This window comes from Panthera tigris, chromosome D3 (genome assembly GCF_018350195.1).
Source record: "Panthera tigris isolate Pti1 chromosome D3, P.tigris_Pti1_mat1.1, whole genome shotgun sequence".
Lineage (NCBI taxonomy): Eukaryota > Metazoa > Chordata > Mammalia > Carnivora > Felidae > Panthera > Panthera tigris.
This window is the reverse complement of record NC_056671.1, coordinates 69,304,314-69,320,160: the sequence shown is the minus strand read 5'-3', so window position 1 is coordinate 69,320,160 and position 15,847 is coordinate 69,304,314. Positions and strand designations below refer to the sequence as shown.

Here is a 15,847-nt window from a genome sequence, read left to right as displayed (position 1 = left end):
CCTGTTGCAGAACTACTTGTGGATTTTTCAAAATTTCAACTCCTAAACATATAAGTAGTGTTTGGGGAAATTGTTTTTACAAGCTCTCAGATGATTTTTAACAACACTATAAGGAATTTAGGTAAGACATGATAAACTGTAGCCAGGATTCTCCTATTATGTAGATAGGTGTGTACACGAGTCAGTTTTAAACATAACCTGTCAGAAAACATCTTTGAGTACTCCTGTCCAGCTGCTATGCTAAGGATATAAGAATAGCACCTTGCATTTGAGACTTCCTGATTATACACATCTATAGATCTCGAGCTCCTATCATATGTTAGGTCAAAGTAAAATTCCTGCCCTAGAGTCGCTTGTTGTCAGGATGTTGAGGAATATGTGTACACCTGGAGGGCATTTATGGAGAGCAGTTTGTTATAAGGCAATCCAAAAAAAAAAAAAAAAAAAAGTGAACGTGTTGGATGATGGGGCGGAGGAAGGCATCAGCATTAAATGGGGGTGAAGAAGGTTGGCTGCATGGGAGACAGAGCAGTACTCCTGTTGTGACCAGGATTCAAGACTCAGTAAGTATCTTTTCTTTGAGAAGCCAGTAGAACATGTCATTAAATCCTGTGCTTCCTGAATCTCTCCTGTCATTCAGTCTTTTATCTTGATATACTGGGATTCTGTTACCAGCAAATTTTCCTCCTGGGCTGGTCTCTTAGGGCAACATAAGTACTTTGTTTGGTTTGCTCATCTTTAAAAGAAGGTTATCTGTCTTCATCATGTATGATCATGTTAGGACCGTGATCCTAGCCAATGTGACAGGATATTGGATACAGGCTAAATGGTTCATAACCCTGCCTTTCTATGTCTATTACTTGCATTTCTTTAGATTCGGGAATACCCTATTGATGTCCAAAGCAACCAGCTGCCCTTTTTGCGGAATCCAGATATCTTGGTGGGAGAAAATGACCTAACTGCCCTTAGCTATCTACATGAGCCTGCAGTTTTGCATAATTTAAAGGTCCGTTTCCTGGAGTCGAACCACATCTACACTTACTGTGGTAAGTGGCGTGCATCTGTTGGCTGCATGTGTTTGAAAGTACTTACAATCTTCAGACTTGATGTGTTAAACTCTAATGGTTAGGAATCCTACTAGCATTCTCCTGAGTACCTCTCAACTGAGACCCTTGAAAGGTTTGCAATCAGTGAATGTGGCTTAATTAGGCTGCCCTACATCTCTGTGGGATGATTGGTGTTAATCACAGCTCAGCCGGGGAGGAAGTGGACCACACGATGTGGCCTGACTTAGGCACAGTCCCAGAGCCTGTAGGACAGCAGTAAGTAGATCCCAGGGTCCTAGCTCAGAAGTCTGCTCTCTCCACTGAGCGCACTCCTGTGAACATGCCTGGCTGGCTTCTGTCCTCTAAGGAAGTCCTGTCTTTGTCTTACTCTCTCCCTTGCCATGTACAGACATGGTGCGTGATGAATTTGTCAAATCCATGAGCAGAAAACATGGCAAATACTTTACAATAAAATGTCCTCAAAATTCTCCTGTTTGGTTTTCTTGAAACTTCTCAATTTCCCACATTCCAGTTTTTTTCTTTTTTGAATATTAAGTGGTATGGTAAGATCTAGATCCCTAGAAACCATTGTCTGTGGGGCAAATCATTTTAGGATCTGGTTGAGGAGTCAGGCCATGGGTTTCTTTGTGGGGGTTGTCCCAGCTGTGCCTCAGAGCCATGGTCTTGTCATCACAAGTGAGGCCTTAGGACCAGAGTTCTTCTCACAGTGATAATCCACTTGGGTTTGGAATCGATGGGTTGGCTACTAAGTTCCAGTGAGCTTTCCTGTCAGACGTCACTGTGTGAGAAGTAGTTTCCCCAAAACAACTTCAACCCAATTGCTAATGGCGATATTATCTGAAAAAGACCATTAGTATACAGAGGTTTTAATAAGTTGGGTTTTTTTCCAACAACAACAAAAACCTCCCATTTGAGGAGAAAGGAATAAACCACCATCAGCTTCAACGTTTAAACGTATCCCTTCTAGAAGAGGTCCTGGTGTCTGTACACGCTTACCCAAATGCACATTGGCTCCTATAGCATCAGCTGTTGAGTGTGACCAGTGTTGCCCAGAGCTCTGAGTCATCAGGAAACACTTGTTTTCTGCTGTGAAAGTGGCTGAGATATTTTAGGAGAATGTGTGGCCTTAGAGTATAATATCAAAATTTGAATGCTGTGTGAATTAGGGTTTTATACAACTCTCTAACAATCAGTAGAACGTGTAAGGCTGTTTCGAAGAATTCTGCAAGTCATTAGCCTTAGGGGGAATTTATCAGGGTCTGGGGCCTTGTTTTTTGGTCCAGGTGGTCTTTTCGGGCAAACTTCCATTTGAAGACTTGGTGGGTGTCCTTTTCCTCCCTTAGCCTGAAATGTAACAGACAAGATTCTTCCAAGTATTCTCTGCCATTTCTTTCTTTTAAATAGACTTTAGTGTTTAAAGCAACTTTAGGTCACAGCAAAACTGAGGGAAAGATACAGAGATTTCCCATATAATACCCTTTCCCCAACCGTTGATGAACCCACAGTGGCACATCATCATCACTCAAAGTCCATAGTTTCCACTGGGGTTCACTCTTGGTGGTGTACATAGTGTGGGTTTGGACAAATGTATAAGGACACGTATCCACCATTATGCTATCCTAACCGTAGATTCACTGCCCTAAAATCCCTTATGATCTGCCTCTGCATCCCACCCCACCCCACCCCCTCTGCTGCCCCGTCCCTGGCAACCCCTGATGTTTTATACTGCCTCTATCATTTTTCCTTTTATAGAATATTATGGGGTTGGAATCCCCATATGTGGCTGTATACACATTGGCTTCTTCCACTTAGTAATACTCTAAGCTTCATCCATGTCTTTTCATACTTGGATAAATCACTTTTTATAGCACTTACAGTCCATGGTCTGGATGTATGGCATTTGATTAACTTATTGAAGAACATCTTAGTTGCTTCTGAGTTTTGTCAATTGTCAAAGCTGCCACAAGCATCCACCTGCCAGGTGGTGGTGTGGATATGTTGTCAACTCCTTGGATAAATACCTAGGAGTGTGAATGCTGAATCCTATGGTAAGATTGTTTTGTGTAAGAGACTGCCAAAGTGGCTGTGCCATTTTGTGTTGGACAGCAACAAAGAGTTTCCACTTCTCCACAGCCTCACATCCAAGTTAGTTGGCATATAGTACAATGATTTCAGGAGTAGATTCCTTAATGCCCCTTACCCATTTAGCCTGCCCCCATATGAGTGAAGCCCTATGATATTTGTCTTTGACTAATTTCACTTAGCATAATACTCTCTCGTTCCATCCACATAGTTGCAAATAGCAAGATTTCATTCGTTTTGATTGCTGAGTAATAGATAACACATTGTGTGTGTGTGTGTGTGTGTGTGTGTGTGTGTGTGTGTGTATACACACACACACACACACCCCACATCTTCTGGATCTCCTTTGTTTCTATGTATTTTGGGTACTAGTCCTTTATCAGTTATGTTTTTTTGCAAATATTTTTCTCATTCTCTGGTTTGTCTTCTCATTTTCTTGACTTGTGTCCCTTTTCAAACACCAAAGGGAGACACAGTGGTGGAGATCTCCCATTTGGCAATGACTTTTCCATTCCTGTTTTCTCTTCCCCACATGCCTGGAAAAGCTCAAATTTTTTTGTACCCTTGTCAGTGGTTCTTTCAAGATCCAGAATGTGCTGTTTTGGGAAAGAAAAAGGCATGAATTTCTCTCTTGAAGATAATAATTTTTTTCTTCTTACGTTCTCAAATATTATGTGCCCTTCCATAAAAGATCTGGAATGTTAGGTGATTTGCTGACTCTTCATGCAGTGTGTATTTATTGAGTCTATCATTGTGATGTATGGTTCTGGGGATGCAAATTTTTTTTTTTTTAAAGTAAAAGGAAAGATAATACATGATGTGATGTGAGCTAATAAAAATCTTAACACACAGTGCTTACTATGCAAGATGCTGGTCTAAGTTCTGTATTAATCATTGTCCTCAGGACAATCAAGTAAAGGTAATTGCTGTTCCCAATTTTATAGTCCAGGAAACTGAGGCACTTAGAGGTTAAGTAATTTGCCAGAATAACTCAGTTAATAACTGGCTGAGACAAGATTTGACCTTAAGATATGTAAATCATGTTACATGCCCACAATTTGTTTGTATTTAGGTAAGATAACCCATACACAAATGAAAATTTGTTCACTTCCTAGATTTCAATTTAGAGATGGCTTATATTTATATTTATTTTTATTTATATATTTTTATTTTAATTATAATATGAAATTTATTGTCAAAATTGTTTCCATACAACACCCAGTGCTCATCCCAACAGGTGCCCTCCTCAATGCCCATCACCCACTTTCCCCTCTTTTTAAGACAGATGGCTTTTAAAGCCTAACACCTGTTGGGGCACCTGGGTGGCTCAGTGGGTTAAGTGTCTGACTTCGGCTCAGGTCATGATTCCATGGTTTGTGGATTTGAGCCCTGTGCCAGGCTCTGTGCTGACAGCTCAGAGCCTGGAGCCTGCTTCGGATTCTGTGTCCCCCTCTCTCTCAGCCCCTCTGCTGCTTGCACTCTCTCTCTCAAAAATAAACATTAAAAAAAATTAAAAAAATAAAGCCTAACACCTGTTGACAGAATTAAGCATCCTCTTCTCTCTGGTTGTGCAACATTTTTATGTATTTCAGGAGTTTAATTTGAGCAACGGTGTACATGTGTGTACATGGACCTGTGTTTATTCCATGCACTAGGGCATGTGGAAGCCCAGCTTTCTTTTCTCCAACAGGATTTGGCACAGTACCTGGATAACAACACAGATATGTCTTGATTTAGTTGAGTGATTGGTTGTGATTCATTTCATTTTTCATGTTTTAGTTTGATGGATATGAACAAGGGCCTTTGAAAGTGGATGTCAGGTGGCTGTATTGCTATCAGAATCTGACTACATTGTCTCTTTGCAGGTATTGTGCTTGTTGCCATTAATCCTTATGAACAGTTGCCAATCTATGGTCAAGATGTCATCTATGCCTACAGTGGCCAAAACATGGGGGACATGGACCCCCACATCTTTGCTGTGGCAGAAGAAGCCTACAAGCAGATGGCCAGGTAAGCATGACCTCAGCCTGGGAGTCCTTCTGGGTAGTCCTTCTGGTAGAAGTTTCTGCCTTCCTTGACTGCTTTTGCCTAGCAATCAGTTGGTGATCCTGGGATTGAGTAAATTTCCTCATGTCTTCAGCATCTTCTTGGGAACCTGAACCTATTCTTGAACAGTGGTTCCCAAGACCTTGTTCATTTTCTGAGCAATGAAATAAATGGATGCCTTAGATTTCATGTCTCCTTGGCTTCCTTTTGGCACTCTTTCCTCCCCTCTGGTGTCACAAATTCATTTTCTAGCATCACCCTTCATTTTGCAGATTCCACTGCAGATTCCCTTTGAAGGAACCAGGATTCTTGGACAACTTAATATACCAAGCATTTAGATAGGAATTTGAGTTTCTCTTTAGACACTGAAGTAAATCTCTGTATTGCTCTTTTTTAGCTCTGAAAGATGGGTACTGGTCTGTTTCATTGGAAAATGGGCTAGGTGATTGTACTAAGGTTCTACAGGTAAATGGAACAAGTAAACCAGGGATATGAGAGAGAGAGAGAGAGAGAGAGAGAGAGAGAGAGAGAGAGAGTGTGTGTGTGTGTGTGTGTGTGTGTGTGTGTGTGTGTGTGTGTAAGGAATGGCCTCATGTAATTGTGGAGGCTTGGCAAATCCAAAATCCACAGGAGAGGTTAATAGGCTTGAACCCATGGAAGAGTTGATGTGTTTGAAGTCTGAAGGTAGTCTGCTGTCATGATTCTGTCTTGGAGAAAGGCCTTCATCTGATCGGTTGAGGCCCACCCACATTATGAAGGGTAATGGTAAACAAAAATCTGATTTGAAATGTTAATCTCATCTAAAAAATATCTTCACTAGCACTATCTTGACCAGTGTTTGACCAAATGTCTAGGTACTCTGGCCTATCCAAGTTGACAACTAAAACTAATCACCACATTGATGGTCTTAAGCTATTCAGGCATAAGGTAGGGAAAGAAAGTTTCACCAAAGTTTTGGTGGAAATGCATATTCCTGTTCACACTAACGTGCTGGATCTTGTCAGCCATCTTTCTTGCCATTTCTACAGAACACCTTATGGAGCTAGCAGCAAATGTAGGAAAGTCCTTTGTGGGGAGTAGGGCCACTTAGGCTAATTTAGTGAGAAGGAGAATCCCGTTTAAGATGGTCTGTGCTTCAGTGGATCTCAGTATAGTTGTCAGCCTGATTAACTTTTCTAAGAAAGAAGGCAGCTTTTATAAGCTTGTTTATAGATTTAGTGTGGTATTGCTGGTTGTAGAGCTCTGTATATAAAAAGTTCTGCTTCCTTCTAGATCTATACTATGTTCAAAATAAGCAGTGATGGGAGAACTGAGCAATTTAACAAACAGAATGATCCATAACCATTTCTCCTAAATGTAGTGGGGGGGGGGGGGGCGCTAAAATGGTCTCAACCTTTGATCTCTTTAATGCCATAAGAAAGACCACATACTGTATAAATCTACTTCAGGGCTTGGCCAGAAATCACTTCCTTGAAAACTTACGCAAACCTAACAAAGTGTGGTTCAAGGCCATGCCATGTGGAGAGAAGAATGGGTTTTAATGTGTTTTAGTACATAGCCCCATTCATATATTACTGTGGGAGGTCAAGTGTGTGGCACAGTGGAGAGAGATCTGGGGTCTGGACAGGCTTCCATGCCTTGGGAGAATACTTAAGCTGAATCTTAAACTATCTTTCTCCTTTGGAGGATGGTTTCTTTATGGTTATAAAACAGAAGGTGGGTGTGGGTTACTTGTGACTTCCTACCATGCTAAAAGTTCTAGTAGCTCTTTGACATCTCTTTGGATGGATGTCACTGATAATTATTTTTCGTTTCATTCTCTTTTACCCAGTTGTGCTTAGATGTACCAGAAGTTGTTCTTTACCAAAGACTTCTTGAGGTGACCCCAATAGCTTTTGGAATTTCCTGGCCTCCAGCTTTATCTACACCATAGATCCTCTTGCCTAGATGCCTCCATTCTTCCTTTCCATGCTTGAAGCTGGGTTCATGGTTCTTCTACAGTCGGGTTATTTCATTTGTTTGGGTCCTTGTTCACATCCATTAGGGGATGTGGTTGTACAGGGTGGTGTATAGATGGGTTATAAATTTGGCAATTAAGGGGCTTGGAGGTTAAAGTTGAATGAGGAATTGCTTCCTTAAGGATTTTATTTTAAGGTTTATACTCCTTGTACTCTCTGAGTCCTAGGGTGCAGCCAAATAATCTTACTGAAATTCTTATGCAATTTTTGCTCATGAACTTAGACTAGAAGTAGAAGGACCAGCACGTGTGGCCATAGGAGAGAGCTATGGTTGAATTTGGTGGGGTCAGTGGCTTAGCGTTTCTGTTACTGATCTGAGAGACGCACTGGAGGCCCCTGGAGAATCTTTGCTGTGCAGGGAAAAGAGGAGACCCATTGGTCAGATGCAGGGGAGGGAAGGGAAGGTTGTTGCTATACTTCCAGTATAGATCTGCTCTGTTAATTCTAGATGCTAGAACATATTTAACAATACCTGCCAACTGTGTTGTACTCTTCCTGACGCATCAGTAATAGTTGAAATAACCATTAATTCAACAGTGTGCTTTGAATCTGAGCCTCTGTAACAGCTAGGCGAAATGAAGGGTGTAAGAAACCAAAGTTAATCACTTCACCCAGCATTACGCTGAGTTTGTGACTTAGTTCGCCTTGGATTCAGCAATTCTTTCTCGTGATTCACTGAGGATTTGATTTTTCTTTGATATGGCTCACGTCAGGGACTCTCCAACTCTTGATGTGTTGTGAGTGGGTCAGGGAGCCTGTCACAGCTCAAAGGGATAAATACAGACCATCATCCCCATCCTGAGAGCTCCCACGGAGTCCTGTGCTGGAGGAAAGGAGGTGGAGGAGGAGACACAAGGACAGCCAACAATTGGTCACTGTCCCCATCTCTGTTGAATTCATTAAGGCTGGACTTGGGAGTAAATGGAGATTTGAAATGAAGTAGAAGAAGAATCGTATGAAACCTCCCATTCATGAGTTCTGGCCTCTGCATGAGAACCTATAGTTCCTGTGAGACGGGGTGGGGGGCCGACCTCCACTGGTTAGTACTGCTCCTTTCTCCCACTCAAAGATCCAGAATGCCTGCTCTTCCAGTTTTACCTTTCTCAGCCTCAGCTCCTGCATTAGATTGTATCTGCAGACATTGGTGTGGTATGCATCATTTGCTGGGTTCCTTACTGAATGAACACTGAAAAATGTAAGAACTTTCCTTCAACTCTGCAGAGCACACAGTCTGGTTAGAGAAGATGTAATAGTGGGCCAAAAACACCTGTAACAACAGGAAGTGTATATAAAAGCCATGCATGGGGTCATTTGACTTGAGTCTGGAGTCTTGACTGTCACAGATGGTCCAAGAAAACTGCAGCGTTTAAGCTGGATCTTGAATTGGTGGGATACATAGTGAGAAGAAGGCCTCTGGGGGGCTAGAATAGGGTGATCATAATTCCAGAAGTGGGGCATCAAAGGCATGGTCACAAAACCACGGTTACCTGTTGCTTCATACCCCTTGGGATGTGTAATTAAAAAAGCCAAATGACAAATGTTGGAAAGGATGTGGAGGAATTAGAATCCTCATGTGCTCCTAGTGTGAATGTACAGTGTGCAGCTACTTTAGAGAAGTCTGACAGTTTTCAGTAAGTTAAAGGCAATTATTGCATGACCCAGCAATTCCACTCTTACGTAATTACACAAGAGAAATGAGAATATGTTCACGTAAAAGCTTATATACAAATGTTCATAATAGCATTACTCATAATAGCTGAAGGATGAAAACAGTCTATCAGCTGATGAATGGATAAAAAGTGGTACATCCATACAGTGAAATATTTGGCTATAAAAAAGAACGAAGTCCTGATACATGCTACCACAGAGATGAACCTTTTAAAACCCTGCCTAGTGAAAGCAGCCAGACACAGAAGACCACATATCCTATTCCATTTACATGAAATGTTCATCTAGAGAGAAAGCACATTAATGTTTGCCCTAGGCTTGAGGCTAGAGGTGAAATGGGGAGCGGTTGCATATCAGTATCTTTTTAGGGAGGGGATAAAAATGTTCTAAGATTGATTGTGGTGATGGATCTATAGTTGAGCAAATTTTCTTAAAACGCTTTGAAATGTATACTTCAAAAGAGTGAATCGGGTGTTCTGTGAATTATCTCAAAACTGTTAAAAAAACAAAAGTATGGTCATGTACAGTTAGGGGCCAGACTGGAGACCTGTGAAGGCCGGGGTCAACTTTGGGAAGACAGTGTGTGTGCTATTAACAGAGGGATGAAGAGATGGTGAAACAAGTTTGGGAAACCCTGGCTTAATCCAGTGAATCATCTTTAACACACAGATTCTCAGAGCAGTGATGTTGACGTGCTTTCTGAGTTTTAAGGTGGGGATGCGTTTTAGACACAACACTGTTTTCAGGGGTTTTCTCAAGGGACTGATCTCACTCTTTGGGAAACACTGGTCTAGAGTATGGAGACATCTTAGAGCTTGTTACATAAGGAGGTAGTAGGATGCAGAATATTCAGAGAACATTTTTTTTTCCTCTAGTGGGCCCTGTTTCATAATATTTTCTTTCCCCACATTCCTATACCTTTTCCAGGGATGGAAACCTCTTGTGAGCAGCTTCTGTTCTTGTGCATAGAATTGGTCTGTTGTAAATAGCCTCTATATAGTGAATGATAGGGAACTATGGGGTGTGAGACCCTGGGACACATGTCCCTTTCATTTGCTTTAGGGTCTGTGACTGATATTCAAGAACGGAAAGAATTAACATATTCATGCATTTCTCCAAGTGCGATCCATTATCCCCACCTTGCAGGCAAGGATAGAGACTTAAGGATGTTAAATAATCATCGAAAGTTATGAAGATAGTAAATGGATGAGGCTGGTATCCAGGCTTGGTCACTTTGCCCTGAAGCCCCTGCTTTAGCTGAGAAGCCTTACTTCCCTCCCTCAGTGGTACCTCCTGATCCAGATGGTCTTCCAGAACAGAGCCGATCCAGGACACCATGAGAGCCAAAGGGTAGACCTTTTCCCTTTGGCTTAAAAGTATCTAAGGTTGCACAGTGAGACTAGAGTTTCAGTGCATTTTCTAGCTTTGTTGGTGAAAGTGGGCCATCTTATTGGACTGGCCCTTTTTTGAGTTGTGTGTTTTCTTCTGAAAGAGTGGGGATACTGCAAAGCAAATCTATTTGCTCAGGTAGCCAAGGTAATTGAACACACACATTTCCATCTCACTCTGCTGTGTTGCCAAGCTGTGACTAATGGTGAAAGATGGGACAGCTATTACCTGGGATCCCGGGGAGGCATGTAAGCAGGCACACCTGTGGCCCGGGGGCCAGTGGTGAATGGAACAGACTCTTGTGGGTGGGAGCCTTCTCAGAGATGGGGAGGAGCTCCTTGAGAGCAGAAAGCCTGTGTTCACAGGGGAGAGAAGGAATCAAATTTATAAACCCTGCTTGGGTCCCTAGAGAGGTTATCTTGGTGGCTTTGTGTCCATAGAAGTATGCAGAGTTTGTAGAGAACTCGAAGGTTTTCCAGGGAACAGTATGGAAAGGAATATCCATAGTATAAAAGTGGTGCCCCAGAAATCTAGATGCCTTTCAGGTAAACAGCAGGAAGAGAGTTAAAGGGTTAAAGGTACGAGTGGAAGTGAGAGGCTGGAGATGTGTGCTGTAATAGAGAGGAGATAAACTCTGAATTTTCCATCTTTGGAGGTGAAAATGATAGATTGGACAACTTTACCTTCTTGGTAATTGGGGTGGAGTATTTGTGGGTTATGGGAGAAAGGACTCAGGACTTTGTAGGGTTTTTTCATCTACAGACTCTGGGATTAGGACTGTTGGGAAGATAATTTTTTAAAAAGAACTATATGTAAGTGGCCTAAATCCACATTTTGTTTTGAGATCAAGTTTTAGCTAGAATGATGTCTGTTTCTTCCTTATTTTGTGACATAAGTTGGTTGTTACTCAGGATCTTTCTGTGGTTTGGGGGAAGTTGGGATGTGAAGTACTTTGTGATCGGCCTCCAGTTTTCAGTGAGAGCACTGAGGTCATGCTGGGGAGAGCAGGGCCACGTTTGGTTTCACTGAAGTGTTTTCTGTCCAAGTTCTGTTTTCTGGTAATGTCTATGGACAAATGTTTTGGCCTCTGTGCTTCTTGGTATCCTAACCCTTTTTTTTTTCCTTGAAAATTTGTTTGATTTATGAGAGAGGGAGAAGAGAATTCCAAGCAGGCTCTGCACTGAGCCCAACTTGGGGCTTGAACTCATGACCCATGAGATCATGACCTGAGCCGAAACCGAGAGCCAGATGCATAACTGACTGAGCCACCCAGGCACTCCTTGGTTTCCTCATCCTTTATGAGAACATTGGATCTACCTCAGGAACTAGGACCCAGTGGGAAATTATGAAGAGCCTTGAGAAACTGTCAAGCACTGTGAACATTTGGGGTGTGGATGTTGAAGTTCATTGGCTGGTGTTGAGTACAACAAATGACCGAGTCACTGGGAAGACCAGTGAGGAGCACCAACTTGTTGAATTTTTACAATAAACTTTGAAATTATGACTTGAGTCAACCCTGATTGATGGGTGAAGTTTTGTTTTCCTTCCCATTCATGATGGCTTCAAGTCAGGACTGGTTAGAACTAGGTTGCTTTAGGACGAGATCCAGAAGATGCTCAGGATGTCTGGACACAGGAACAGCTTTTAATTTCTTCTCTTACATTATGTCTTATTTATAGAACGTGCCCTGAGTAGTCCCCCTCTGTTCAAATTCTGGGATGCTCTCCTTACCTAAGAGATTACAAAGGGCAATCCTTAGGTATAGAACATAAAGCACTATAAAACCTATCATGTTTAAAATTCTGTCTCCACTGTTTAAATTTCTGAGTGTAGGGGAAAGTTAAGTGTGCAGTGAATGTAGCTAACGATAACATCCCTGTGTTAAAAGAAACTTGAGTGTAAGTGTATATTCTCTTAAAATGGCGAGTTTAGAAAAGAATAGCCCTGGACCATTAGTTGTCCATGCTTGGTGAAGTTAAGGCCTGTATCAAAAATCGTAGAGCTAAAAGATTTTGGCTCCCGAGTCTTCGGTTTAGTAATCCTCTTTCTCTTCCCCGGGGGAGTCTAGCATGTTGGAAGGAGAGAGCCTATAGTCGTGTGGTGGAAGTCAGTTGCGCTTTGAGAAGGCCAGAGACCATGTCCCAGCAATTGGTCCCTTTGGGTGCTGTTTTGCACATCCCTGGTGCAGGGAACTGTCTCTGAAATGCTGCCATATTTAACTGCTTTCATTGTCTGGAGTTTGATTCCCCAGTGCTCTGCTTGGTCTCCCTTTGCTTTCACCCACAGGTCTGAGCTCTGTGCAGCTGTACAGGATGGTGGGCATTTTCTTACGTGTGGCGCTCCCAGCTTGAGGCCGGATCCTGGCTGCCACAGCCGTTCCTGCCAGTGTGGTTTTCAGACCCTGTCCCAGAGCGGCCATCCTTAGATACCATCTGGTCTTTCTGATACTGGTGCTCATTAGATGTGGTGTGCCAGATGAGGTGAAGAGTTGATTTTCATACAGAATTTCTGTTGGGGGAGCCTACAATTGCATTCGCTTTTGGCAGTCATTTCATACTGTTGAATTTTCATAAGTTTGCAAGCCGCTAAAATTCTCTTCCCACCCCAATCTGCCCACATATGCATAAGAACTATTTTTTTTTTCTTTTACAACTTCAACTAGATTTAATTGACTGGTAGTAAAGTGCATATATTTAAAATGCAGTTAGATTTAAATTGCACATACAAGTAGACACATTTTGACATATTTATATACCCAAGAAATCATCACCACGATTCAGATAATGAACATTTCCTTAACTCCCAAAAGTTTCCTTCTGTTCCTTTGAACTCCACCCCTCTGCTCCCAGATAACCACTGATCTTTGTCACTATAAATTTAAACTTATTTTAAGATATGTTGCCCTCCTTCTGCATTTGCACAATTGATTTTTTTTGGCTCTGAGCAGGATTCCAGTTACTTATATTAAAATTCACCTTTATGCCTGCACCTCACTCTAGCCCGTGTATGTTTTTCAATCCTGATTTTCGCATCTGATATGGTACCTCCCCCTGGCTTGATACACAGGGAGATTTACCGAATCTCTTGCCTCTGCTCTTATCCGTTGAGGAAGAAGTGTTAATCTGGTTTGACTCCTGTAACATTCTGGGAGTAGTTCTTAATCTAGATACTAATAATTGAAATAAAAAAGTGCTCAGGCGCTTGCCTCTATTTTTAAGTCTTGTTAAAACCTGCACACACTGGGCTGGGAGCACATGGGGGGTGCTCCCATGTGAGGAGGTGGGCTAGCACAGACCCCAGTTAGCATCATCCTAGTCTCCTGCCTCTTTCCCGTGTTTCTTCCTGGGCAAGTTCTCTCATTTAAAGCTTGTCCATTCCTCCTCTGAAAGGGGAGGATGCATGTCTGCACTTCCTTCTCGGGGTCGGTAGCAAATAAACCGACTCTGGTGTGCGGTGTGCCACGTACAGAGTCTGCCCTGGTCAGTGCCCCATGGCCCCAAGCTCCTGTGGTTCGTTGACTACATGCTGTTCTTGTGACACAGCTTTTTTCTGATCCCAGAGTCAAACTTCCCACCCCTCATGGGTTTCTTTTGGAGTTTATAGTGGTGGTGACATGTGGCTAGGATTTAGTTTTTCCAAGGTGTCTGAAATAATTTTTGGTTACAAGGCTAATAAAATGTGAAGCCTGGCGCAATGAAATGACATTTCTGTTTACATTGCAGTGATGCCTTTCACGCCGTGTTAACCACTTTCTTTTTCACTTTGAACTGCCTGTTTTTACATTTCTATCTGGGAAGACTGAGCAGCTGTAGACCATCTGCCAAGTGGCTGAGTTGAGTAGGAAAGGAAGATGCCCTGAAGCAAAGGGGTGGCTTGGTGTCAGGGTCCCAGGATGAGACTGCTTGGCTTCTCAGAGCTTGGCTGTGTGACTTTGGGCAAATGATTTAAGTTGAACTCACTTTGCACCAGTGTCTCTAAAATGGGCATGAGTATAGTGTCTAACTCACAAGCTTGTTAGAATTCATGGGTTGATTTCACTCATGTGGAATTTAAGAAACTCAACAGATGAACATAGGGGAAAGGAAGGAAAAATAATATGGTTTGTCTCCTCTCTTTTTATAAGGGACTCTTTGAGGGTTGCTGGAGGGAAGTGGGTGGGCTAAATGGGAGATGGGCATTAAGGAGGGCACTTGTTGGGAGGAGCACTGGGTCTTGTATGTAAGTGATGGATCACTGGGTTCTACTGAAACCAATACTCTACTGTATGTTAGCTAACTTAAATTTAAATATAAAAAAAGTTCATAGGAGTTGATACCTGAAAAGTGCTTAGAATGGTTTCTGCACAAAGTAAGTGTTCAATAACCATGTGACCTAGTCATGGTGATGGTGGTAATACTGGGATAATTAGTAGGTGGTATCCTATCCAAATGAGAGAAGAGCTGGAAGGAGACTTCAAAGCTGAGTGGGGTTCTCTTCATGGGTTTCCCTCAGAGAACAAATAGTAGCTTCAGGGCCAAATGAAGATGGCAATCCCATGTGATTACAGAAGTTCTTTGGGACTCTTTTTTTTTTTTTTTTTTTTTTTTTTTTTTTTTTAATAGGGTTGTGTTTGAAATTCGGATTGTAGAAGTTGATAGGTGGTTGCCGGTCTGTTTAGAGGAAATGCCGCTTAAATTGCATGCTTCAAACTTCTTTATTCTACAAGAAGACAGACAACTTTCCACTTTGCCTCGAGAGTGAAATTGCACTCTGGTTGCTTCTGGAGCAGCCCCTAGAAGAGGGTTAGAACGTGGGCACTGCTGCCCCTTTGGAGGTATCGCCTGTAGTCTTCGGCACCAGAAAAGAACACAGGATGCTGCGGTGCCCAGCCATCATGCGGTGGTTTTCTAGGTGTTTGAGAGACAGCCTGCCAGGGTGCCACTCACTAAGTGTGTGGTGTAGGCCAGGAGCAGAAAGCAATTTAGGAATCTATATGTTCTCGGTTCCCCTTATTGGTAGGGGTGCGTGTTCAAAAAGGATGACGATTTTAGGGTCCAGGGCAGTGTCTAAAGTCCATTAGTTTTTGTGGGCTAGTTCCTGGTCCACAGAGAAGCAGTCCCCCTGCCTCTGGCTGCAGGGCTCCTGTCAGTGTGTTAGAAAGCGAAAGAGGTGAGGCAAGGTAGCTGGCTCCGTGCAACCCATCCCTGTTATGGAGACATAATGGGGAGTCCTCTTTCTAGACTGGGTTAAAGAGCACGGCTTTAAGTTCCTCATGGTTACCATGAGCACACGGGTATACAACAACAGACAGTGTTTTGGCTTAAAAAGAAGGCGGCCTTGGGGAGGTCCTTTGTCATGGAGGTAGTTAGATTTGAATCCTACTGTCTGACAGGGTCTGGTCTTGTCCATGGGGGAGTAAACAGGTTCCCCTAAATAGCTCTGCCTCAATATCCCTGAGAGATCCACTGCCCTTGCTCCCCCCCCCCCCCCCCCAATCAGAATCTCACGGGTGGAACCAAATCCTTTTTTGTTTTTCTAAGCTCTATAAGTGATTAATAAAAGAGCAAAGTCTTTGGACCAGTGTTGAGGAAACTTGTG

The 15,847-nt window shown here is 42.6% G+C and overlaps 1 protein-coding gene across 3 annotated transcripts in view; it reads left to right on the top strand.

Annotated features, from left to right (window-relative positions):
• Nucleotides 1-15,847, top strand: part of MYO5B (myosin VB) — a 338,275-nt gene that overhangs the window by 152,974 nt on the left and 169,454 nt on the right. For all 3 annotated transcript variants that reach the window (XM_042961933.1, XM_042961932.1, XM_042961931.1), the window contains 2 exons: nucleotides 875-1,046; nucleotides 5,015-5,159. In XM_042961933.1, coding sequence (XP_042817867.1) covers nucleotides 875-1,046; nucleotides 5,015-5,159 — 317 coding nt within the window. The remainder of the gene's footprint in view (nucleotides 1-874; nucleotides 1,047-5,014; nucleotides 5,160-15,847) is intronic.